At 36.7% G+C, this 26,597-nt stretch overlaps 1 protein-coding gene across 2 annotated transcripts in view; it reads left to right on the top strand.

Moving 5' to 3' along the window:
• Positions 1-26,597, top strand: part of IntS3 (integrator complex subunit 3) — a 598,644-nt gene that overhangs the window by 399,851 nt on the left and 172,196 nt on the right. For both annotated transcript variants that reach the window (XM_090406089.1, XM_090406090.1), the window contains 2 exons: positions 4,007-4,051; positions 14,070-14,283. In XM_090406089.1, the coding sequence (XP_090262215.1) occupies positions 4,007-4,051; positions 14,070-14,283 (259 nt within the window). The remainder of the gene's footprint in view (positions 1-4,006; positions 4,052-14,069; positions 14,284-26,597) is intronic.

Below are 26,597 nucleotides of genomic sequence, written 5' to 3'. Positions count from 1 at the left end.
TTGGTAGCAAATGAATCAATACGTAGGTTTGGCAAAAGGAATGATACAGTATTTGTGGATCTGTGGTCTGTATTAGACGGAAAGAAGGATTAGTATAATGCTGATGGACTGCATCTAAATGGTTTTAGTACACATTCTACACCAGAAAGTACACATTCTGGTGCACTTTAACATTTAAGCAAAAATATTGAATAGGGTAGTCAATTCAGGAAGTAAAGGTGGGTGGGACCTAAAGGAATGCTGCAGTTTCATATATGCCTGAAGTATCAGGAACAAGAGGAGTTTCTGGCATTTGTTACTACAACCTTGCCAAAAGTTGTAGGCATTAGTGAGATTTGGCTTACAGCAGATGATGTAGTCACACGGATAGAATGTGAAGGGGGCCAGTATTTTCAGGGAAGATAAAAAATAAACATAGGATGGAGGAGGGATATTGCTGATGATGGTGAATGAATTGCAGCCAAAAAGAATACAAGATAGGCAGGATGGTGGCTGTTCATTTGAAGAAGTCTGGTGTGAGATCAAAGCCAGTAAGTCAAAATATACATTTGGTTGTTGCTGTAGGTCAGGGTGTTACAGAGATGATCTTGGAGACATAGATATCAACTGGTAGATGATGGTGAAGCTTGATGAGAGAAAGCCATCGACCATGATATGCAGTGAACTACCAGAGAGGAAACTGGCAACCCAGTTACAGAGGATGGCCAGTAGACCACAGGATGGCAGTTTGTTTAGCAGGCCTTGATGTCAGACATCAACAAAAGCTGACAATGTCAAAAGTGACACCACAAGTTTCTTTGACCCTTTCCATACTATATGTCTTAGCAGTAGATAATGTAGTCTAAGAGGTCAGCTGTTGATTTTGGTGGCCCTCTAGTTAGTGGAAAAGTTGGCTATTGATGACTTTCTGATTGACTTCTATCTCCCTTTTTAGGAATAGGCTGGATATGCGATTGCTTCTACCCATTATCATAAGTACGACTATGTATAATGATTGTAGAGACAATATGGAATAATATTGTCTCTACAATCATATATATTGTACATATATATAAGTGTCTTCATATATTGTTCACCAGAGTTGACAACAAGTGTCAACTCTGGTGTACAATATATGAGGACACTTGAGAGATGCCATCAGAATCAGGAGACTTTTTAGCATCCAAATTATTTAGTAATATTCTAATATCTTTTTGTCAAAAATCTACAGGAGGCATACAGTTCTCAGATTTTAGTATGGTAGGAAGTGATTTCCTTTGGTCATCAGTGCAGAAGTTTGAGGAAAAGAGTAATGCTAGGAGGTCAGCTTTTTCTTTGGCTGAAATAACAGTGGTGTCATCACAATGAGAGAGAGAGAGGTAAAAGTGCAGGTGAGCAGAAGTTGTGTCGCGTGGCCTTTGCAGGGACCAGATGGCATGCCTTCCATTTGGGTAGGAGGCAAGTTTTTTAGTGTTGTCCGTTATGAAATGAAATTTAGATCTGCTAAATCTGCTGACTTTTATGCCTTTGTTATGTATAGGTAGAGTATGAAACTGAAATATTTGATGTGAGCCACCTGCAGTAAGCTGAATTTTTTTCTTCAACTTTGATACATTTTCTGTTGAATCAGAGTTTGGAAAGCAGATAGGGATTTTAAGTAGAATATGGGTGAGACCTTCATATATGAAAATAATTTCTGTGACTCGTCTGGAGCAGGTTAGGGTTGGATTAGCTGAAGCAATAGTCAGACCATGGAACGATTAGTAGATTAGCTGAGATTCGATTTGGCACCTTTGGATGTACATTCTTTGAGAGTGAGGTAATTTGCACAAGATTGTGGTCTGAGTTGCCAAGAGGAAAGGTGAACTCTATGGCATATCTGGAAAGGAGAAATGGTTAAAAAGAGATCCAGAGTATTGGGAGAGTGGAGTGCATTATCAGGAATTCTCGTTGGTAGATGAACAATTTGCATTAGATTATTACTTATGACAAAGATTTCTGCTTCTTGTCTAGCTTGTTGGAAAAAGGGAGCCAGTTGAAATTATAGATGTTAAGTTTGCCTGGGAAGATAACCTCACTATTTGGCTGGCTGGATGGCAGATAGTTGAGTTTCGAGTGAAGAGATATGAATAGTTATCATAGTTTTGAGAATGGCAAATGCAGCAGGTGAATATTACTAAGTGAGGTAAGGAAACCTTGAACCTTAGGAGGTTGAAAGAAAGGGGATTCTATAATAAATTTAGTTTAATCCTTTATCCAAGTAAGTGTAAACAAACAAAGTTTGCACCTGAAGTATCTTCAGGACTGAGGCAACTCATAGGAAAGGTGGACTAAACTCTCATCACTCCTTGTCTCAATATCTCCCATAATGCAAAGCACATATCCTTGCAGATATGTATGCATTAAGGGAAGGGCCACTACCCAGACTGGTTTCGACCTTTATTGAGGTCTCGTCAGTGGGAGCCAGACCCAGAAGTGGTGATACTATGGCAGAAGCAATGGAGAGGTCACATTCACCTATATGAGTTGCCAAAAGGTGTACATGTCTGCAAGGAGATGTGCTTTGAATTATGGGAGATACTGAGACAAGGAATGATAAGAGCTTGGTCCACCTTTACTATGAGTTGCCTCAGTCCTGAAGGTACCTCAGGTGCAAACTTTGTATGCTTACACTTGGATAAAGAATTAAACTAAATTTATTATAGTCTAACCAAGTGGAAAATAAACTTCCAAGGGGATTATAAATTAACTATTCTGCCATGCATTTTCTAATCTCACAAAGGCACTAGTGTCACCTTTGTAGCAAAAGGAATTGGGAAGTGTGTAATTTGAACATTGTAGGTATTGTAGGACATTGTATACAGTAGTGGATACAGATGCTATTTGGATTTCTGTGAAGTGTGTAAGAGATCAGGTTTGGATGACTGTTAGTGATGGCAAATGTCATTTACATTGGTGTTAATGCCACAATTGTTAGTGAATTGGATGTGAAAGTGAGTTTTTAATGAGGAGATTCTGGCATGGTTGACATGTAGTGATTGGTTTCATTGTGTATTTTTTATTGGAATTATTTTATGAGGGAGATTTCTGTTTGGTGCATTGTCACTGTCAATATTTGTAAGGTTCACATTGTTTGTTTGTAGTTAATTGGAAGGAGAGAGAGAGAGTGGAGACATGCAGTGAGATAGAGTATTGCACGTGGCATCCATACAGTGAATGACCAGTCTCCTTGCCATAATTCAGCCTCAGCATTCCTCCCACTGCTCAGACTCCCTCTCTAGGCATGACCTGACAGAACACTTGGCAATGGGATTATGCTCCAGTTGATTGGGAAGCATCCTGACTCATTACTGACAGGCTCAGTCCTATACACTAATTGGCAACTGGAGTGAGCACCACTATTTTAACTGATATAGCCTTAAAATGGAGGTGGTTATGGGTCTCTAGGTATGTATGGCCTCACCTTGAAGGGTATCAGTCACATTGTCAGTCACAGTGAAAAGGGATAGGGGAAACAGAAACTAGAATCCCTGCTGTAGAGACCAAACATGACATACCACTTCAGGCTTCTAATAAGTCTGTGATATTGGTTATCTACCACCTACTGGTCAAGTTGGCATTTTCTTCTAACTGGGAAGGTTATCCCTTTATAGTAGGAATACTCACTGGTTCACCAGAACCCTTTTTGTGGAAATAGGCAACACCACAGGAAGGTGAGATTGACTTTTCAGGGAAAGACTGTATATTGCCCATTGTCTGCACACTAGAGGCCAATTCTTTTCTTGTTTGATGCAAAACTTCTTCCCTTGGAATATAACACTTTTCTGTTAAGTGAAAGAAAATTAACCATATGAATGTTATTTTTATTCATTTATTTTTTGGTTACAGTTTCTAGACTTAGTTCACATAGAAAAACCTTAGAGAACAGAAATAATGTTGTAATTTTGGTAACTTTATTGCAATATTTATTTTAAAAATTATGAATTTTGTAATTATTCCTATAAAATGTTTTTCATTTTATTTTTAGGTCTATAGAAGACTCAATAGGGACACCTTTATTTGTAATGTTTAGGTGAGTGGGAAATTATTTTTGATATGCAGGGTAGTTCAAAAGTTCATGTACAAACTTTGAGGGGAGGTAGAGAACATTCAAAATCAACCATATTCACATAGGAAAGCATGACTGGAAATGCCACTGGAAGATACTAACAGGGACACAAAGATACAGAAATAACACAAGGCAGTAAGTAGTGTAAAAAACTTTATTAGGCGTAACTGAACAGTTCAATAGTAGTTGGACACATAATATGGTTTCACATCAGGTGCTCAAAGTTACGACCATTAGCAGTGATGCATGCCTGACACCAACAACACATTCAATGGCGTACATTTTCGAAATTACCTGGAGTTTCTGGGATATTAGCAGTGGCAATGTGATTCTTACCATGAGGTCCATGTCAGTGGCAACAGGCATTTCGTACACCATGGCTTTAAGGGTCCCCTACAGAAAGAAATCAATGCTCGATAAATCAGGTGAGCGTGAGGGGTCATGCAATGGGTCCACCACGCCCAATCCATCGAGCCCCATAGGACCCATCCGAATACTGATGCACAGAAATGCCAAAGTGGTCTGGAGCCCCTCGTGTTGGAACCACATCTGCTGATGCACAGTCATTGGAACATTGTTCAGTAAATGCAGCAGAACTTCTTCCAGAAAGGTCCGATACTTCTGGGAGTCCAGTCGGGGTGGTAATCAGTATGGGCCGACTAAACAGCGACGCCCATACATTAATGACGAAGCATTGTTGTGAAGCATGTGATTGCACAGTGTGTAGGTTCTCATGGGCCCACACATTAGCATTGTGGTGATTGAAGACCCCCTTTGCGGGTAAATGAAGCTTCATCCATGAACAAAATACAAGTTGGAAAATCCGGGTCTACGGCACTTTTCTGCAGAAACCACTGCGCGAATTCCACACGTTGAGGATAATCTTCGGCCATCAGTAACTGGACCCATTGCAGATGAAATGGATGTAAGGACTCAGAGTTCTAAATGCACAATACACTGGATCGAGATACTCCTATAGCAGAGGCAACGGCACGTGTGCTTGTCTCTGGATTATTGTCCATCACATGCAACACCTCCTCTTCCATGGAGGGATTTCGCATTGATCATGGCTGCCCACTATCATGCCTGTGATCCCTAAACGATCCATAGTTACATAAATTCTGATGCAAATGTGCAAACATTTGGTGATGTGGTACATGTCTGTTTGAGTACCCACAATACATTTGTACAGCGGCTCGTCCATTGCCATCAGCTAACCTGTAAATGAGATGCATATCTGTCATCTCAGCATTCGTAAAATGATGCATGTTCTTCGTACGACATCGAAAGCTTGAATGAGGAAACCCCAATTGCTCACCTGGAGCACTGGCAAACAGTGCCACCTATCACTTTCTGGTGGCATTTATGGTCATGCTTTCTTATATGAATATGGTTGATTTTGATGTTCTCTACCTCCCCTCAAAGTTTGTATGAGGAATTTTGAACCACCCTGTATAATTCTGTTATTTATATGTTCACATTTTTTAATATTATTATTAATGCAAAGATTTTTTAAACTTATAGTATGTATGTGTTATGGATGGATCATAGCACATACAGTATGGTATGGATGGATTGCAAATTAGAAATAATAATAATAAAAACTTATTGCACTGTAAATTGTAAGAAAAACAAGGTTGTTTTGACAAGTTGGAGAGGAGATAATCATATTCTGAAAAAGTAGCTGAATGATGCTTTATGAAGGTTTTTTTTTGCAGGGGGGGGTAAAGAATTATAAATCAAGAATTATGGATGATCTTCTATAGCTTTAAAATCATTAGAAGAAAATTATTATTTAATGCATCTTCTTTTCAGAAGTGCATATTTTAAGATACCACTTGAAGGCCCAAGTATGGGGACAGTATGTTACATGTACGATAAATTTAAGTTTGGTAATATAACCTGTTAAGAGTATTGCTGAATTCAAAAAAAAAAAAAAAAAATTGCCAACCTCCTAAAATCCACTTCATAATGGAAAAAATAATGAAATAACTGTCTTCTCTTCCTAGATATGCTTGTCAGATGCCATCCAAATGGTTTATTAACTGTTTCTATTCATAGAAAGCCTACATATGCTGGAAGATATTTGCATAATCACATCATCCAGCCCAACAACATGCATCTTCATATATGTGTTTTAGCCAATTGTTGTAACTCTCCCAATCTCCCTTCCTTCCCTAATACACAAGACCCCAGCAAAACTGCTATTCTCCTATAATTCAGGGCACATATGAAATCATATTCCAAATGCTTAGAAAACACGAGCTCTATACATTTTAATCATATATCAAACTAGCAACCCTCATCCATTCACTTAAGAACAAACTCTCTCCTTTGTCACATCCAGCAGTATATGCACTTTCCTGTACTTGTGGCTTGGCTTACTGTGGTGAGAAAATTGTGTCGAGAAAGGAATATCTGTTGACATCCTCTTTGGAGAATAAGAAATACATTTGGCACCACGATGCCAAATGTATTTCTCCCTCATAAAATAATCTAAAATAAAAAATGCACAATGAAACCAATCACTACATGTTAACCATACCAGAATCTCCTCATTATGACAAGTTGAGACTAGCAGATCCTGCCTTGGACACCTTTTCACATGGATTTAGATAAGAAAAAACCATAGTACTACACAGAAGTCAGTGAGGCTGTATTTGGTATCAACACCATCATTAAAACATGCTCCAATCCTCAACAACAAATATGGCTGTATCAGTTGACCAGAATTTTGCAAAATATTCATTGTAAGATCAATTGTGTTGTGAATTCACAACACAATTTTTTTTAATTCTCTGGCATTAAAAATATATATATTTACTCTAAACACACGCCCACATGTGCACACGCATGCAGTCCTCCTGTACCAAGAATTCTGAACATTTCATTTTTTATTATATAGATATACTGCTTGAAAAGAAGTCAACAGACACCCTAGTGTGAGAAACAAACAACCATGGTGCCAACCTTAATAAGATGTAGACCCTCCTTTTGTTGCAATGACTGCAGCAATCCTACAGTTTTACTTTCCACAAGTGTACAATAGCAATCAATGGGAATTTTGGACCATTCTTCCTGTAGGCATGTAATGAGGTCCTACACTGTTATGGGGTGGATGTATCTTGACCTCACTCGACGATACAGTTCATCTCACATATGTTCATTAGAGTTGAGATCAGGGCTCTGTGGAGGTCAGTGATGTGTGGTGACATTTTCTACAGATCACATAGTTACAGCAGCCTTATGATACTGTGCATCGTCATCTTGCTGAAAGATACAATGGTCAGTTCTCCAGAAATGCCACAGAGTAGGAAGCATTGCATTGTCCAGAATATTCAGACACCTCTCAGAGCTCAGTGTTCATGGCATTGTAAACAGAGGCCAAACCAGGATAAAGAGGGTCAAACCATCACACTGCTACCTCCAAATTTCATAGTTGGGGTTATGCAGTTGGATAAGAGATGTTCACCAGGCATCTGCCACACCTATCCATCTGCTCAGTAGAGGTTGTAACATGATTCGTTGCTCCGTACACAACTTTCAAGCTTCCACATCCCACTGTACACACTCTTTGCACCAATAAAGATGCTGCACGTTGGTTCAGGTAATGTGGGGCTTGCATATTGTGATCCTACCATGGAATCCATGTTGTTAGCATTGGTTCTGAATGTTTTTGTGCAGATTTTTTTTGGACAGATGTTTGTGCAATCAACAGGCTATGGGATTTGAACTCACAGCCCGTTGGTTGGAGAGTGGGTATGCTAACCACTCAGCCAATCAGACTGGCAAATGTACATGCATCTTTAAAGAGATTCAATTATGCCAATTTTTGTTATCACTTCTCTCTTCATTAATGTTCACACTGAAGAAGTTCATCATGAAGTTCAAGATACGTATCCCCACAGGGTGTTCAGGTTAGTATGACAGCACTACATGATTCAGTTTACATTATTATTAATCTCCTACTAACAATTTTCCTCCAGATCAATCTATTACTTGTGAGCATTCCAATACTGAATAAGTTAAAGCTCTTTTAGAAGAGAAGTTATCTAGGAAAGTTATGATATTCTTGGTACATTGTATAAATTCAAGCTACTTGTTATGTAGGGACATAATCTACAGTACTTTAGATTGGCCATGAGTAACCCTCTGTCTTCTGTACTGGCAGATTTTGGAAGCCTTTGAAGAGAAAGCCATTAACACCTTTCATTAAAACTAACACTGTAGAAGAAATACATTAATGATGCTTTCTTGATGTGGAGCCATTGTCCAGAGACACACTATAGGAATTCTTGAATTATCTTAACATTCAAGAATAAAATTTACTGCACAGTTAGAAGTCAGTGGTTCTACTCCTTTTCTGGATGTTAGACTTGCCCATTCAACAAACTGAAGATCTCTACTATATACAGAAAACGCATACACAAACAGATACCTTCATGCTCAGCATCATCATTTACTGTCTACAGAAACTTGATATTATCTTAATATTGGGAACCCATTTATGCATTTCATCAATGATGATGAAGAAATTACAAAGGAACTAAAGTTTCTTGTAATAACTTATCAGAAAAATAACTGTCATAAAAAAGACTTCAAAAAACTATTATTCAATCTGCCTACATGCCATGTTCAAGATAATAATGAAATGAAAGGTTGTACTTCTCTCCCATATACTGTGTGATCCAAATGTAGGGGGAATGTAGCTGTAGTGCTTGACATCTATCAGAGAGAGAACAAAGCTGAGAGGAAACAAGTGATCTCATATCTGTTATTCACATGATGAGTTTGAAGTTTATCAGTTTGCTTGTTTAGTTGTAAATACAGTTCTTGTTTGTTTCCATCATTGTTTTGAAAATGGAAAGCAGTGATTGTGAATAATGGTGATTTCATTGGATTTGCTTGATTGTATGACTTCAGATCTGAACATTTTCCAAAAATTCATAACAGGAGACAAATCTTGGGTGTACAGTTATGATCTTGAGACCAGTATTCACAATTAACAATGGAAAACACCCAACATATCTCAGCTGAAGATTGTGTACCAGTCAAAATCCATTGTCAACGTCCTGTTGATTGTCTTTTTAGTATGGAGGGGGATTGTGCTGGTGGAGTTTGTTCTCTGTTATAAAGAAGTACCAGAACATTTGCAGAACGATGTTAATCAAAAAAGATCATAGAAGTGGCCAAATAGTTTCATGTTACATCATATGTGGAACTATAGGTGGTGCTTTTTGGAATTGTCAGTTATTGTTTAATTTGAGTTTAATGTACTGAAGATGCCTGTGACACACAGGCGAAAATTATATTATTAAATACTATTAAATAATCTTTGTATGTGAGTTTTTTCCGTTATTAATTTGTATCGATATGTTTACTCGTGGTATACCTCTTTTAAAACTTATATGGAACTATATTATTATTATTATTTACAGCCTCTCCATGGAGTCAGGAGACTCATCATGGGAATAAAAAATTACTGTCTGCCTGCATCCACCATATTCACCTGATTTAGCACCTGTGATTACTGACTCATTCTAAAGTTGAAATCAACATTGAAGGGAAAGTGTTTTGCATCAATGCAAGAAACTAAAGTGGCCATGACAACGTGTCTAAAAGAATTAAAGAAAGATGACCCCCCCAGAAAGTGGCATTCAAAAAGTGGCTTGAATGTTGGGACAAGTGTGTGGAAAGTCAGAAGACTATTCTCAAGGACATGAGACTAAATTAACTTTCTTGAATTCTAACATTCACCATACTTTTGTCATACCTCGTATACATCAGTTCCATTACAACGAACTTAGTAAAAATTCTCAAGAAATGTGAGATCCATAACAGATTTGCTTCCCTAACCAAACAGTGATCCTTGCTTTATCCAACATATAACCATAGCCTTTGTGTGATTGCAACGTTCTTTATTACAGAGAGGAAAAAAAAAGTAGAACTTTGTTTTGAAGAACATGTTAGAAATATCACTTAGTGGATCCAAGGCCTCATCTCTATCCAGTCACATTCTGAACTCTGCTGATCTTGATGATGACCAATCCATCACACACCCATTGAAATGGGATAGACTGGATATCCATATGCATGCTACGATGGACTTAAAATTATTCAGAAATTATTCTTAGTCTTGTGCACCTTAATGTAAATCTTAACTACAACACCTATTAGATTATTAATCCTCTGCTATTCAACTAAGCTAAACTCAAGATCACTATCATGCTCACATGCTCAACCATGCAGTTAGATCTGAATTTCTCCAAATTAGAGCAGCCACTTTTAATATAATGACATTTATATTCCTGTAATGTTTAGTGTTTTCCTCTGATTTTTTACCTTCTGCATTTTTATGTATGTGATGAAAGGAAGACAAAACTCACCATGCTATTTAAAGAATAAATAGAATAGTATACTCTGTTTTTTGTCATCCCTTGGCTTTTTCATTCATAATAAATACTTCTGAACACACACACAATAGATATAATCCAGTATATTAAATCATTGTCTTTGTTCTTCTGAAGGAAACTTTTTTCTCATCAAATTTCTTGAAGTTTGCTGAAAAACATCTTTCTTTCATTTACTGAAGTGGGCATGAAAATAGTTGTTCTGACAATAGTATTACAACACTTAATTGTCCTATTTTAAAAAAAAAAAAACCTTCATATACAGGGAAATAGATTAGAAGGAGAAAATCACATACCAGTAAAAAGAAAAAAGGAATTTTTTCACATATTAATAGATAATTAACATGACACAACATGTGATATAGAAGATTGGTTTGAAATTGCTAGCTTTGGTCATAGGATCAGAAGATCTCTCCAAAACAGGAAGTTGCCATACCTGAAATTTTCAATTAGTAAGGGGTATATGTGGAACTGATGGACAGGTGATTATAACAGGCTGTGAAGGCAGCTTGAAGCAGTTCCATTGCATAAGAATATACAAGAGAAGGATATCAGTAGTCATGGGAAATGGGCAGGTGGTGTCTAAAGGACAAGAGGATAAATCAGGTAGGATTTCGATGGGTGAATGTTATCATTAAGCAGGAGCTGTGGGGGGGGGGATATATATGGAGAAAAGCGATCACTAAGCTAATGAGGACAAGGTGTACCTCAAATGAAATTCTGAACAGTTCTCTTGCTATGTAGCAAGTAAAAGGGAGAAAGAATATTGAAGGATAAATAATGAGTGCTGATATTTGGGTTACTGAGTGACCACTTTCCAAGAGATTGTTATTCAAGCGAAGATATTGCTGTAACAGGAATTGATGTGAAAATGAAGGTTGATGAATTGGAAATACTTAAGGTATTGCAGAATTTCAATGCAAAGATGACCATGGAATTAGGTAGGATATCAATTTGCATATTATGAGAATGTGTAAAGGAATTGATATTACCTCTAACTAGGCTGCTTAAGTCACAGCTCTGGTAAAATCCCAAGGGATCATGGAAAATAGTTCCATCACCTAAAGGACACTCTGTGGTAGCAAATCATAGACCAATCAGCATATCAAGAGTAAAAGTATTGGAAAAGTTGGTCAAATATAGAATTCACAGGTGAGTTAATATGAACAATGCTGTGGCAGGGAGTGGGGAGTGACAGGTAGGTCATGACTAAGCTTAGTAATTTACTCATCTTTTCTGAGTTATGCATGTAAACCACTCTCTTTTTTAAAAGTGATCCTCAAATCATTTCCATAATTACTTAGGTATTTTGAAAGTTAGGGGGAGAGGCAGTTTTTTACTGCATTACAGTAAAGGAAAGTACGCTGTTATTATATGGCAAAATGTTATTGTATTCAGAATGCACGGCAAATCTCCATGCATTCTGAATACTCATTATGGGAGGCCCACACAATACCTATTATACCTATCCTCGAATACATAAAACAACAGAGCATACAACAGACTCTGCAATCCATATTGCTTTCTAAATAAAAAAATTTAGTCCTGATGCCCTTAATAACTACACTCTTACTCGTTATCTTGATTGAAGAGAATTTGTACTTTTGTTACAGCTGGTATTCAGTTTAGTTAGAGAATCCTAGAATTCTATTTAGCAATTTGTTTCTTCAATCCACAAATCTTTGATTTATGGTCATCAGCATTACAAGACCTACTACTATGTTGATCACTCACCTATTGATCCTCACCACTACTTCCTTATTCCTCAAGAAACACAGGTTATCATGTCATGCATAGTAATCCAGATGCTACGTGACTGTTATCAAGCTTTATAAAGAATAATAATTTCTTTATCTCTATTTGTTAGCATGTTTATTAACCCGACGTTAGTAAGATGGGGTGTCACAGTTATTTCTTTCTATATCTTTGGGGTCTGTGACACCCCAACTTACTAACCCCGGGTTAATAACCAAGTAAACCTATGTACCCTGTCACTTTTACAGTGCGCTAGCTGAACTTCAACTCCCTTTCCATCCAACAATCTGAAATTCCTAATCAGCTTGCTGGATTATGCTTTAGTCACTACTGTGATTAAAAAAAAAAAAATATATATATATATATATATATATATATATGGGGGGGAAATATATATATAATTTGTATAATTTTTGAAACAGTTGTGTTTGTGTATCATGAGATTTATTTATATAATAGGTATAGAAAGAATTGAGCTGAAAGCAAGATGTATATATGTCTGTGTGTGTGTGTAATGGTTTGATGTAAAATCAGGAATAAGACAAGGATGCACATTATTTTCGCTCTTCTTCATCATGTATATGGATCACATTATGAAAAAAGGTGGTATTAGGGTTGATATTAGAATTGGACATGTCAAACTTAGTTCTTTGCTTTATGCAGATGTTGTACTCTTAAACACATCTAGTGCAGGTCTCCAGGATTCTGTAACTAAATTTAATAACAGCTATAACAAATTTTGCATGAAAATCAGCAATAAAAAGACCAAAACTATGAAAATGGGCAGCAGCACAGAAAATTTCAGCAGTATTCTGAATGGCAAGCCTATAGAATATGTAAAATATTTCAGCTATTTAGGCACAGTTTTTAGTGAAAATGGCAAGTTTTGATACAATAAAAAGTGCCTCAAAAGACAGAAATATAAGATCTGATGATATTGGAGTATTGACAGATAACAGATTAATTTGGAGGAAAATTATTGATTGGAAGTTAGCAGCGTAACTTTTTCATGTAGCACTATCCTAATTATTCTGTACATCCTTTGATACATATTAGGAATTTGATATTAGGATGATATTTGGATGCTGATAAACTTAATCCTGTAGTACTGTCATAGTAGATGATGATTTATACAATATATTAAATTGTAATTATAATATATAATATTAATTATATATTATAATTAATAACTTTAGCAAACGGTGATCAGTAACTTTAGCAAACCATGTAGATTGTAGTGCAGCTTGTTTCTCTGTATATATGTGTATGCTCCAGATGATGACCTTGATATGAAGGTTGAAAGTCGAGTGTTCATTTTGGTTTATATTAAACTAAAGTTTTGCTCTAACACGGTAGTTGTCTCCATAATTTTCCATAATGTATTCTGATCACTCTGTAAGCATGAAAGAAACGATAATATTAATGTCCTTTCATGTCTATTACAAACACATGCACACATGCAAGTCATCCCCTCCTCACATACAGTCAAATGGGTGCAAAATCTAGAGCATAATATTGCTATATGTTGATAAATATAGTGACCACTTGCTTTAGGCAAGATAGAAGTTATAGTCTCACTTTGGGAATGAAGTAGGTGAAATTTTTGTTGTAGCTATTGTCTCCTTGCTAATTGCTTGCCAGAATACTTTAAAAGTTGGGCTGGTCTCTGGAGCATGGTTTATTTAAACTTTGTCCATTCACGTGTTCACTTTTTTTTTTATTGGTTCTAGAAGTTGTTTTACTTAGGGCACATTCTAAAAATGCATTTATAATCCACTTTTTAATATATTTATAGCAAAAATTTATTCTTCTTGCAGAAACTTATGCCAAACACCAGAAGAGGATCCAAGTAGGCAACCTTTATTAACTATTCTTACAGAAATGGGTTCTCACCAGCCAAGGTTAGGATATCTACTACTTTATTTTTTAAAGGCAAGTCGAATACAAGATAACCGTATGTCTTCCTACAGAGACTATGTAAAATCACTTGAATCCAAAGATCTATCCACATGCTTATTGGGTGACCTTAAAGTAAGTAATTAGTGCATTAATTTGCATGAGTAAAGCCTTGTGCTTTGGCACATGTAATTTATTATTGTGCATTTTTGCAGGGAAAAAAAAAAATTAAAAATTTGACAATTTGTACAAATTAATTATTCATAGCTATACAAATTGCTGTACAACTCGAAATAATCATGAACACCTACTCCTTCTGTAGGTCAAATATGGCCCAACAAGAGTAATCTGTGATTCTCTGTAGCACTTGGTGTAGGCATCATTGCCATAACTCTTAGTCACTCATTCCAAGAAACAGTGTGAGTTATTATCTGTTACTTAATGATTAAAAAATTGTCATATCATTTAAGTGATTAAGAAAAGTAATCTTAATGATATAGGACAAGTTTTAAAAATGTTTGCCTTCATCCAGACCACTAAGAGATTTTTCACAGGACATGAATGATTTGAGCTGAGCTAAATAATTTGTTCATAAAATAATTATTTTAGATCCAAATTTTTACAAGTTCCTGTATTTGATTTATGATATTAAATACTTGAAATATTGAAAAAGCTGACAGACATCTTTTAATATTTGCTATGGGTATCAGATATAGTTCATCATCATCATGTGTTGTCTCTGTCCATGCAGTTGACTACCATCATGTGACTCATGGTTGACTATGGGTGTAAGGAGAATGTGGTGAGGACTCTACTCTATTCCACATTATTGTAAGTATTCATGACGGTGGGGCTGGTTTTCCTGTTTTCAGGGATGAAAAACCCGAGTTTCTGGGTGAGAAAACCCTCTACCTCCATATGAGACCGACAGGTATAGTTAGTTACTTCATAAAATTATTTCAGTAAATACTTCATGAAATTGAAAGTTTATTTTTCACTTGGTTAGACTATAATAAATTTAGTTTAATCCTTTATCCAAGTTTGCGCCTGACCTTGCTAATGCTTCTGCTTGGTATCTCCACTTGGGCCTGGCTCCCACTGAAGACACCCCAATAAAGGTCGAAACTAGTCTGCATAGTGGCCCTTCCCTTAATGCATAACATTATACATGTCTGCAAGGAGATGTGTTTTGCATTGTGGGAGATACTGAGATAGGAGTGTTGGTAGCTTACTCCACCTTTGCAATGAGTTGCCCGGTGTTGTACCACCTTACCCCAGTCCTGAAGATACTTTCAGGTGCAAACTCTGTTTACTCACACTTGGATAAAGGATTAAACTAAATTTATTATAGTCTAACCAAGTGAAAAATAAACTTTCAACATCTTTCTCTAAATCCAGAGTAATTTAATAAAAAGGTGGCACACCGTTTGGCAACTCCTATAGATAGAGATGACCTTCCTAATACTTCTTCCTGGTATCTCTACTTCTGGGCTTGGCTCCCACTGAAGAGACCTCAATAAAGGTCGAAACTAGTCTGGGTAGAGAGCATATCTGCAAGGAGATGTGTTAAGGAGGGTAGTGGCCCTTCCCTTAATGCATAACATTATACATATCTGCAAGGAGATGTGTTTTGCATTATGGGAGATACTGAGATAGGAGTGATGTTAGCTTGCTCCACCTTTGCAAAGTGTTGTCCAGTGTTGTACCACCTTACCCCAGTCCTGAAGATACTTTCAGGTGCAAACTTTGTTTGCTCACACTTGGATAAAGGATTAAACTAAATTTATTATACTTCATGAAATTATTGATGGAATTTGAGTTATGTATATATTGAACGTGAACAGCATTATGAATGTGAGGGTAAAATAATGTACTGAATTCTGATTAAATCTTCACACTGATATCTTTAAAATTTACTACAATTATCTGGTACAGTTATCTTTTCCAAATTTTAGAAAATTGTAGTTTAAGAAAAGAAGGTTAAAGAGTTTGTGCATTTAAAATGGTTTAAGTTTTTAAAGAAATATTGTTCTAATTATTCAGCAATACATTAGATACTATAGTCCCTAGGGACCAGAGCAGTAGTTGTCATAGCATAATGTTTGCTATAGCAGATGTAGAAAGAAAAAAATGGATTTCCTTTCCATTCCCATGAAACAAAGGAAGTGGTAGGATATAGATATTGATAGAACACAAATGACTGTCAAAAACATAATGCACACCACACAAAAACATGGAAAAGTACAAATTCTTGCAATAATGGGAGATATATAAGAAAGAACAGAGAATACGTAATTATGAAAATCCAAAATTAACATTTAAATTTTGAAATGTTATATTAAATTAATGTAACTTACCTATAATCTTCATAAGAAACTAAATAAGTCGTTACTGTTAAAATTGAAAATAAATAACCTGAAAACTTCAGCAGTCATTCAACTTTATAATTGTTCACCTCCAATTACAAAGAGGTGGGGGGAGACACTAGGGATGAATATTATTCTGTATTATTCCTCTTATGGGAAGGAGAAAAGTGATTGAATTGTCACCGCCAGTATGATACAAGTCAACTTCCTATTTGGACAGAAACCTAATAATGGTCATCTAATAAATAGATACTGTTTTCTTTGAAGTGCAAATTAAAGAAATATAAATTAAAGATGACAGGAATTTATATTCTTGGTTTCTTCCGTTATTGAAGTGTAAACAAGTGTAACTTCGTGACCAGAAAACTTGTGTATAGAGACTAATGACTTCACATCAATTGCCGTAGTATCTCATAATACAATGTGCATACCCTTACAAACATGTATAATGCTCTGCATTATGGGAAGGGCCACTATCCATATCAGTTTCAACCTTTATTGAGGTCTGATCAGTGGGAGCCAGACACAATAGTGATACCAACTTCGAAATAATGCAGAAGCCATATTTCCCTATACAAGTAGCCAGAAAGTGTCACACCTTATTACTAAAATACTCTGGATTAGAGATAGATGTTGATATATGTTGAGTCACTTTGTTATCTTGGTTTACATCTATCTCTAGTCCAGAGTATTTTAGTAATAAGGTGTGACACCTTTTGGCTACTTGCATATGGAAATATGACTTCTGCATTACTTTAACCTTGCTATCACTTTGTATTGCTTAGCATCTTTAATTTATAATATAACCAAGTAGAAAAACTTTTAACAAAGTAAAGAAATATGCCACAATATACAGTATTTTTTAATTCAGAGTTTAATTAAAATAAAGTTTGTGTGAGTAACAGCTCATTTTGTGTTTAAAAGATTCTTTATCCATAAGGTAAAAAAAAGTAAGATGTTTTTCAGTAAATAAATTTTATGTTTTTATATTTTTTATTCTAAATTTTTGATTTTAATGGTTCTGTCTGCTAATATCTAGTTCATAATTCTTTTTATTTTGATTTTAATGGTTCTGTCTGCTAATATCTATTTCATAGTCGTTGCTTGGTGTCGCACTGATTAGATCGTCGGCTTGTCGAGAGCTCCTGAAAAGATTAGTAGTATTTTGTGTTAACATTAGAAATTTTACTAGAATTTTAAGTAGTATTGTGTGCTTTTTGTTTCTTGGTGTGTCTGTGCAATTTTTGCGTGTTTTCTGTTATTTTTATTATTAATTTTAAGATAAGATAGCGTACATATGGTACCGATAAAGAAAAAAATGGCGACCAGGTCGGCATGTTTGTTTAAGTGTTTTGATGTAAACGAATTTATGCAATGTGCTGTCTGTGAGATGTATGCCTTGCGAAGAGTGGTGGGAGTCTGGTTAGAAAGTGATAGTGGAGTTAATATGTGCAGAAAGTGTAAAGAGAATGAGGATTTCAAGCATGTTTCATGTGGCGAGAGTGATATCGTTAATGAGAGTCAGAATGTAGAAAATGGCGGTGTTCTAGAGAATTGCGTGGTAGTGCCAGATAGGTGTGAGAGCGTCGTTGAAAGTGTAAATGAAGGTAGAAATACAGAACGAATGGATGATTTGATTGATAATGAAAATGGTGAGATAAATGCGAGTAGTGAAATTGCTTGTTTGAACGGTGCGATGCACAGAGCTAAAAGGCAACTGGAGCGTATGGAAAAATGTGTGCTGAACGTACCGACAACCGCCGAAAGTCTGTGACGGCAAATAATAGAATGTTCGTAAATGTCAATAAAATGAAGGAAACGAGTGCTGTATGGGGATTCGCTATTCAGAGGTGTAATAGTTGAGAGTTTAACGAAGTCGTACCAGCCGGGTGCGAACATAAAGGACGTCAGCGAATCTATTCGACTGCAAAAACAGAGGGTGAAAGAGATGATAATCGTGGCAGGAACAAATGATTTGAAAGAGGACAAAATGGAAATGATAGAGGATATGAGGGAATTATTTGAGGTAGCAAAAGAGAAGAGTGAGAGAGTTAGGATGGTGAATATCTTACCACGGTATGACAGCGTAGTGTTTAGAAGGAGGTCCATAATTGCCAATGACTTTATGCATGGGTTATGCATGGAGAGGGGTGTAGAATTTGTGGATGTGTGGAATGAGTTCGATGGGCGAAAGGACTTATATAAGATGGATGGGTTACATTTGAATGGAGTTGGTGTATGGAGACTTGAAAAAGTGTTGATGAATGATGTGGAAGTGGATGTACAGACTCAGGGAAACTAGATTTATTAAGATGGGGGGGGGTAGATATGCAGACTTTAGGGAGGCAGTTGAGTGTATGAATGAGTATATTATGCCCGAGCAAGTACGAAGGACAACAAATCAGAATGGGATAGTTAGTATAAGGCATCAAAGTAGGGATAGGACAAATGGGCTTCTGCAATTCATGTACACTAATGCCAGGAGTATTAGGAACAAGAAGGAAGAGTTTTTGGCCATGGTTGGCACTTCCAGGGCCACAGGTTGTTGATATTAGTGAAACATGGCTGACAGAAGATGATAACGCTAGTGGGATTGAATGCGACGGGTATAGCGTGTCCAGGAGTGACAGGGTGAATAAAAAGGGAGGAGTGTTATTGATGATAGCTGATGAGCTGCAGCCAAGGAGTATAGAAGTTGAATTGCAGGATAGAGAAAAGAGCATATTTGAGGCTGTTTGGTGTGAGATAGAATCTAGCAGAACAAAATATACTATTGGGTGCTGCTATAGACCAGGTGATGGAATAGATGGTGGGGATAGTATGCATAGGCAAATAGACGAAATGAGTGGAAAGAGGGTAATTATTATGGGTGATTTCAATTATGGTAACATTGACTGGAAAGAGAGGACACATGGGAGGAAAGAATTTGATTTTATGCGGTTATTAAGGGACAACTATCTACGGGAACATGTAGTGGAAAATACCAGGGGGCAGAGAGTGCTGGACCTTGTAATTGCAACTGAGAATGTGGCTGTAACGAACATGACCATGTTGCCACCAATTGGTGAGTGACCATAAGATCATGACTTGGGAGGTGGCTAAAGGAGTAGAATTTACAATTAAGACCGGGTACATGTGGAATTATCGAGCTGGTAAGTATGACAAGCTTAGGTGTGTGCTTGGCTCAGTGCCATGACATGTAAAACTGCAAGGGCTGGATGTTGATAGTGCATGGGAGGTGGTTAAGAACTGTTTGCAGGAGGCAATGGTTGACTGTATACCAAGAGTCCGAATAATAAATCAAGTAGGGGTTAAATGGATGAATAACACTATTAAGCTTGAGCTGCAAAAAAAGAAACAATTGTGGAGGGAATTTAAGGAGAAAGGTGACCATCAGGCGCAGGAACAGTATAAAGCTCAGGCCAGGATGGTAACAAGGGTGGTAAGAAAAGCAAAAGCAGATTACAAACGAAAATTGGCCATGCAGGCTAAAGAGAATCCCAAACAGTTTTTTCAATATGTTGCAAGTAAAAGGAAAAATGCTCATGGTAGAATGATCTTAAAAAATGCTGAGGGTAGGGACGTAACCGAATCAGTCAATATTGTGGAATTACTGAGCGAGCACTTTGCAAGAGTATATCATCCAGGTGGTGACTTTGCAGGAATGGAAGAACCAACAGCTTATACTGGAATTGTGATGAATGAAGTAGAGGTAACTAGTCTATTGCAGAACCTCAATGTCAATACATCTGTGGGATTGGATGGTATACCAGCTCGTGTCGTACATGAAGCGGCTAAAGAATTGTCAGTGCCCTTGCCCATTTTGTTTAATTTGAACCTCGGGTCTGGGTCAGTCCCAAGGGGATGGAAAGAGGGAAAAATAGTTTCGCTGCACAAAGGTGGTTCCAAGGCTGCTGTTGAAAATTACCGGCCAATCAGCATAACAGGAATCATTATTAAGGTCTTAGAGAAAATAGTCAAGAGGAAAATACAAGATGGATAGAAGAAAATGGGTTACTGTATAGGGGACAGCATGGTTTTGTGAAGGGTAGGTCATGCCTCAGTAACTTGCTCACATATTATAACACAGTGATGGCTGAACTGGATAAGGGTAATGGGTTTACAGTGATTCTACTGGACCTTGCTAAGGCCTTTGACAGGATACCACATGGAATTCTAATCAGTAAATTGCAGCATATGGGAATGGACATAGGGTTGGTGAGATGGATAGGCGGGTGGTTGACGGAGAGATATCAGAGAGTGGTTTACTCAGCAGTAGAGTCCACAAGACGGCCTGTGACTAGTGGTGTGCCACAAGGATCTGTTCTTGAACCATTGCTGTTTAATTTGTTCATTAATGATATAGGAAAGGATCTGAGAGGAACAGTTCATTTGTTTGCAGATGATGCGAAGTTGGGTAGGGCAATAGTGAATGCAGATGACATCGAAATTTTGCAGGATGATTTGGATAGATTGGAGATTTGGGCTAAGGAGATTGGATGTCAATTTAATGTGGCAAAATGTAAGGTTATGCATTTTGGGGTGAAAAGATTGGTGGCAGTTTACTGCATTGGTGGAACCCAGCTCCAGGAAATTGATGAGGCACGAGATTTAGGAGTGTTGGTGGATAAGGAATTGAAATTTAGGGGACACATTGCAAAAGTGGCCAAATCAGCTCATCAAATCACTTGGTTGCTGAAGAATACGTTGACAAGCAGAGACAAGCAGGTTATTGTTCCTCTGTATCAAGCCTTGATAAGACCCCATCTTGACTACTGTGCCCAGATTTGGTCACCTAGGTTTCTTCTTGATGGGGAGGAGTTGGAGAGGATCCAGAAGCAAGCAACCAAGATGATAGCAGGTCTGTGGAATGAACCTTATGAGAACAGGTTGAGGATTTGTGGGTTGCAAAAATTGGTTGATAGGCGGAGGAGGGGAGATATGATTGAGACATTCAAATTACTGAAGGGTTTCTATAAAATTAATTCAGAAGATATTTTTGAGAACAGGGCTGGTTGTGGGAGGACTAGGGGACATCCATGGAAACTGGGCAAAAGTGTGAAATAAAGGTGTTAGAGCTGGGTTCTTTACTTTTAGAGTAGTGAATGAGTGGAATGCGCTCCCTGAGTCTGTGGTGGATGCTGTGACAGTGAATGAGTTTAAGGCGAGGTATGATAGATACTGTATGAATGCCGAATAGTTGTGATGAATATGATTTGGGGCCTCCCTCTATAAGTCTAATGGCTCCCTGGAGTTGCCTGTAATAATAGTAATAATGAAGATCCAGATAAGTGACATTAATTGAAGCTAATTTAACATTTTGAAATTTCAACATTAATTCTGTATTTTCATTTTCATAATTTTTTATTCTCTTCTGGTTCTTTATGATGTTTCCCATTATTGTTTGTATTTGTATTTTTTCATCTTATTGTATTTTTTTTTATATATGTTTGATATCCCAATCCTTTGTGTTTTGTTGTCATTGTACAGTTTCATGCCATTTGCTTTCTCCCTCTTGCTGAGATTTTTTCCATTTACTGTCAATTTGTTTATTCTATTTCCTACAGTTTCCACCATTTCTTCTGTTATTGTGTGGTTCCTGCCATACAGAAATATTATGTTGTCAATGTTTGATTTCCCACCATCTCTGTTTGTCATCATGTTCTTCAGCAACCAAGAAACCCTTGAAGCTGCATTGGCTACTTTTGCAGTATGCCCTTTGAACTTCAACTACCTATCTACCAGTACCCTCAAATCATTGTGGCGGAGTTTTAATGGAATATTTACTGCACTAGAAAAGGATTAAAAACTATTTTAATGCTTCCAATATTTCATATCCGTCACTGAGACATCTTCAGGTATTACAAATAACTTTTGTAACATGCTCAAATACAGCACAATACTAAGTGAAACATGTGGGTGACTCTAAAGTACTATTTAGGTGGTGTGCCCTCAATGTAGATGGCCTAGGATGTAAAGTAGGATCTGTGATAATTAATGTTTCCCAAATTTTGGGAAGATTTATTATTATTATTATATATTTATGCAACCATATTTATTTTAAATTTGGTTGATTTCTGAATGCCACCACAGATTCTAAAAACAATCTTTCTTTTATTTAAAGTAAAGAGGCTTCATTTCGGCAATGTAAAAACATTATTTAAATTAAGGGGATATTAAATCCCACATTGTTTTAAAACTGAATAAGAAACTCAAAGATTGGAATCGAAGAGTTTCATGCCGAATATAATAACTATAAATGTATCGGCAACTTCTAGCGTAAGCTAAAGCACATAGTACAAACTAGGGCAACTTGTTGCAAAGGTGGAGAAGGTTCTGATCGCTATTCCTAGTATTTTCCATTATGTAAAACCCATCTCATAGGAGATGTATGATGTTATACATTATGGTAGGAGGTCACTACCCAGACCGGTTTCGATCTTTATTGAGATCTCATCTCTTTGATTCCGATCTTTGAGTTTCTTATTCGATTTTAAAACAATGTGGGATTTAATATCCCCTTTAAATAATGTTTTTACATCACTGAAATGAAGCCCATTGGCTCTTTACTTTAAATAATTTATGGGTGCACCTTTTTGACAACTCGTATAATAGAGTATATAAGTTCTTTTCGCTATACCCTTGGTATTATACTTTGGTCTAGCTACTCACTGATGAGATCTCAATAAAGATTGAAACCAGTCTGGGTAGTGACCTCCCACCATAATGTATAACATCATACATCTCCTAGGAGATGGGTTTTACATTATGGAAAATATTAGGAATAGCAATCAGAACTTTCTCCACCTTTGCAACAAATTGCCCTAGTTTGTACTATTTGCTTTAGCTTATGCTAGTAGTCGCCGATATGTTTATAGTTACTATATTCAGCATGAAACTCTTTGATTCTGATCTTTGAGTTTCTTATTTGGTTTTAAAACAATGTGGAATTTTATATCCCCTTAATTTAAATAATGTTTTTACATCGCCGAAATGAAGCCTATTGGCACTTTACTTTAAATAATTTATTGGTGCACCTTTTTGACAACTCGTATAGCAGAGTATATAAGTTCTTTTCGCTATACTCTTGGTATTATACTTTGGTCTAGCTACTCACTGATGAGATCTCAATAAAGATCAAAACCGGTCTGGGTAGTGCCCTCCCACCATAATGTATAACATCATACATCTCCTAGGAGATGGATTTTACATTATTGGAAATACTAGGAATAGCGATCAGAACTTTCTCCACCTTTACAATGAGTTGCCCTAGTTTGTACTACATGCTTTAGCTTACACTACTAGTCGCCGATACGTTTATAGTTACTATATTCGGCATGAAACTCTTTGATTCCGATCTTTGAGTTTCGTTTTCGGTTTTAAAACAATGTGGGATTTAATATCCCCTTAATTTAAATAAAGTCTTTCTTTTTTTTGAATTTACTATGTTGGAACATAGGAGTTTTTTCTCCAGAAGATCCTGTGGGTTTCATCCAAAACATGGTCTGCAAGGCCAGATTGACCATAGTCATGATTGCAGATGTATGATTTGTGTTCTTCTAAATGGATAGTTGCTGATCTACCTGTCTGTCCAAAGTAAGCCAGCTTGCAGGAACAGAGTACTTTATATACTCCAGGCACTGAGAGAGGAGTGAGTTGATCTTTGTTGGAACAGATAAGGGTAGCAAGTTTATTGTGACAGTTAAAAGCTGTGTAGAGGTGTACTTTTTTAAGGACCTGGCTATTTTTTTGATGTGCCACAGATGTAAGGGATGGTGATGGCATTTCTGAAATCTTTCTGAAGGGATGTCTGGGGAATGGGGGAGGAACTGATTGTTTTTTTAATTCTGTAATCACTGTAGCCATTGGAAAGGAAGGTATTGTGTATGTGGTTGAGTTCGTTTGAAAAGGAGGTTCCACTGGAACAAAGATTGTGGGCTCTGTTGGTTAGAGTTTTAATAATTCCATATTGTTGAGAGGGATGGTGGTGGGAGAGTTTGTGAATGTATATGCCTGTGTGAGGGTTTTCTATATACAGTGAAGGAAAGGTTACCATTAGGAAGGCGTGTTACTAAGGTGTCTAGGAAGGGTAAACTATTGTTATTTTCCTTTTTCATCATAACCTGGATACTTGGATGTAGACTATTGAAATGCTTGAGGATGGAGTCTAATGTGTCTGGGCCACACACATCTACATATCTTAGAGAGGGGCTGAATCTATGGCTTGTTTTTCAAAATTTTCCAAGTAAATATTGGTGTGAGGGAGTGAGAACCCATAGCGGTTCCCTCTGTTTGTAAATTTTGTTCTTCCAATAAGAATAACCAGAATTGATGGGAAAAGAAATCTAAGATATCAGAAAGAAAAACTTTTTTTTAAGAGTGTTAAGTTAAGTGTCATTTAAAGGAATATTGGTAAAACAGTGAAGTGATGTCAAAGCTTACCAATTTATCTGTATTATTTAAAGTTAGAATTTCAATCAAGGTTTTAAAATAGGTAGAGTTTTTTTATATACGATGTGGTAAGTTCAGTGGGGAGTGTAAGAGAGTCAGCCAGCTGCTTTGACAATTTGTAGCATGACAATAGTAGGTGCCTGAGTGGCATCTACTATAGGTCTTAGGGGAAATTAGGTTTGTGGATTTTAGGTAAACCATATATGTGCGGGGGGGGGGGGGGGGGGGGGGGATCGAAAGGTTTGAGTTTTTTTGTAATGTCTGGCAGCCAGGAGGATACTTTTTAAGTAATTTTTTTTAATTTTTTAACTTGGGTTTTTGTGGGATTGTGCTCTAGGGATAGATAGCACAATCTCTGAGAATAATATTAATTGTTTGATTATATTTCATAGCATTAAGGAAGACTGTGGCATTACCCTTATCTGCTCTGGTGATGATGATACTTTTTTCTTTTCATAACTTTCTGAGAGCAGCGAGTTGGCCCGAAAATAAATTACAGATTGCACGTTGAATGTTGTACATTATGTATAGCAATGGCACTTCTTTGGTGTGACGGAAAAATTGTGGCCGGGGCTTAGGGCACTCACGGCATCTTTGTTGATCCTTTTTGAAGATAGATTCACTACTGTCTGGAGCAGTTGAATTTGCAGTTGTGGTTTAGATTTACATAGGTTGTTATACTTTTTCATGTGCTTCTTTTTTATTTTTGGAATTCTTTCTGTGCAGAAGCTTCTGAGATGTCCGAGAGAATGGATCAAAGTTCAGGGTTGAGTATCGTGGAGAGCTCTAATTGTAAAGACCAATGGTGGTGTTCTATGCAACTGTATTTATTTAAATTCGGTTGATTTCTGAGTGCCGCTGCAATCACAACAATGGTCAATCTGGCCTTGCAGACCATTTTTGGATTAAATCCACAGGATCTCCTGGAGAAAAACAACTATGCTCCACCATAGTAAATTCAAAAAAGAAAGACTGTTTTTAGAATCTGTGGCAACACTGAGAAATCAACTGAATTTAAATATGGTTGCAGAAAACTTACCAAAATTTGGGAAACATTAATTATCACAGGTCTCACTTTACATCCTAGGCCACTTACAAATGTCCATATAGGGCGCACCACCTAGATAGGACTTTAGAGTCATCCACATGTTTCAATTAGTATTGAAACATTGTTGTATTTGATTAAAATAACTCTTGTAACACAAGAGTTATTTTAATCCCTGAAGATTTCTCAGTGACTGAGATGACATATCAGAAGCATTAAAATTAGTTTTTAATGTATATCATCAAGCATCGTTAGTCGTCTTCTTCCTCTTGGTCGCTTTCCTTCAATTTTCCCTTCTATCATTCTTTTCAGTGGACTGTCTCCTCTTAATACATGTCCTATCCAGTTATGCTTTCTTCTTCAACTCTTTGTAATACTTCTTCATTGGCGATTTTTTCAGTTCACTTTATTTTCTCCATTCTTCTCCATAACCACATTTCAAGTGCCTCCAACATTTTAGCTTCTTTCTTCCTAAATTGTCTATGTTTCTGACCCATATAAGGTCATACTCCAAATATAGCACTTAATAAGCCTTTTCTTTAGATTTTTATTCATTTTATTAATAAATACATTTTGCTTCCTATAAA

This window comes from Typopeltis vanoorti, chromosome 16, assembly GCF_054136105.1.
Source record: "Typopeltis vanoorti isolate ZY-2024b chromosome 16, IOZ_Tvanoo_1.0, whole genome shotgun sequence".
In the NCBI taxonomy this organism is placed as follows: Eukaryota; Metazoa; Arthropoda; class Arachnida; order Uropygi; family Thelyphonidae; genus Typopeltis; species Typopeltis vanoorti.
This window is presented reverse-complemented; position numbering and strand designations above follow the sequence as displayed.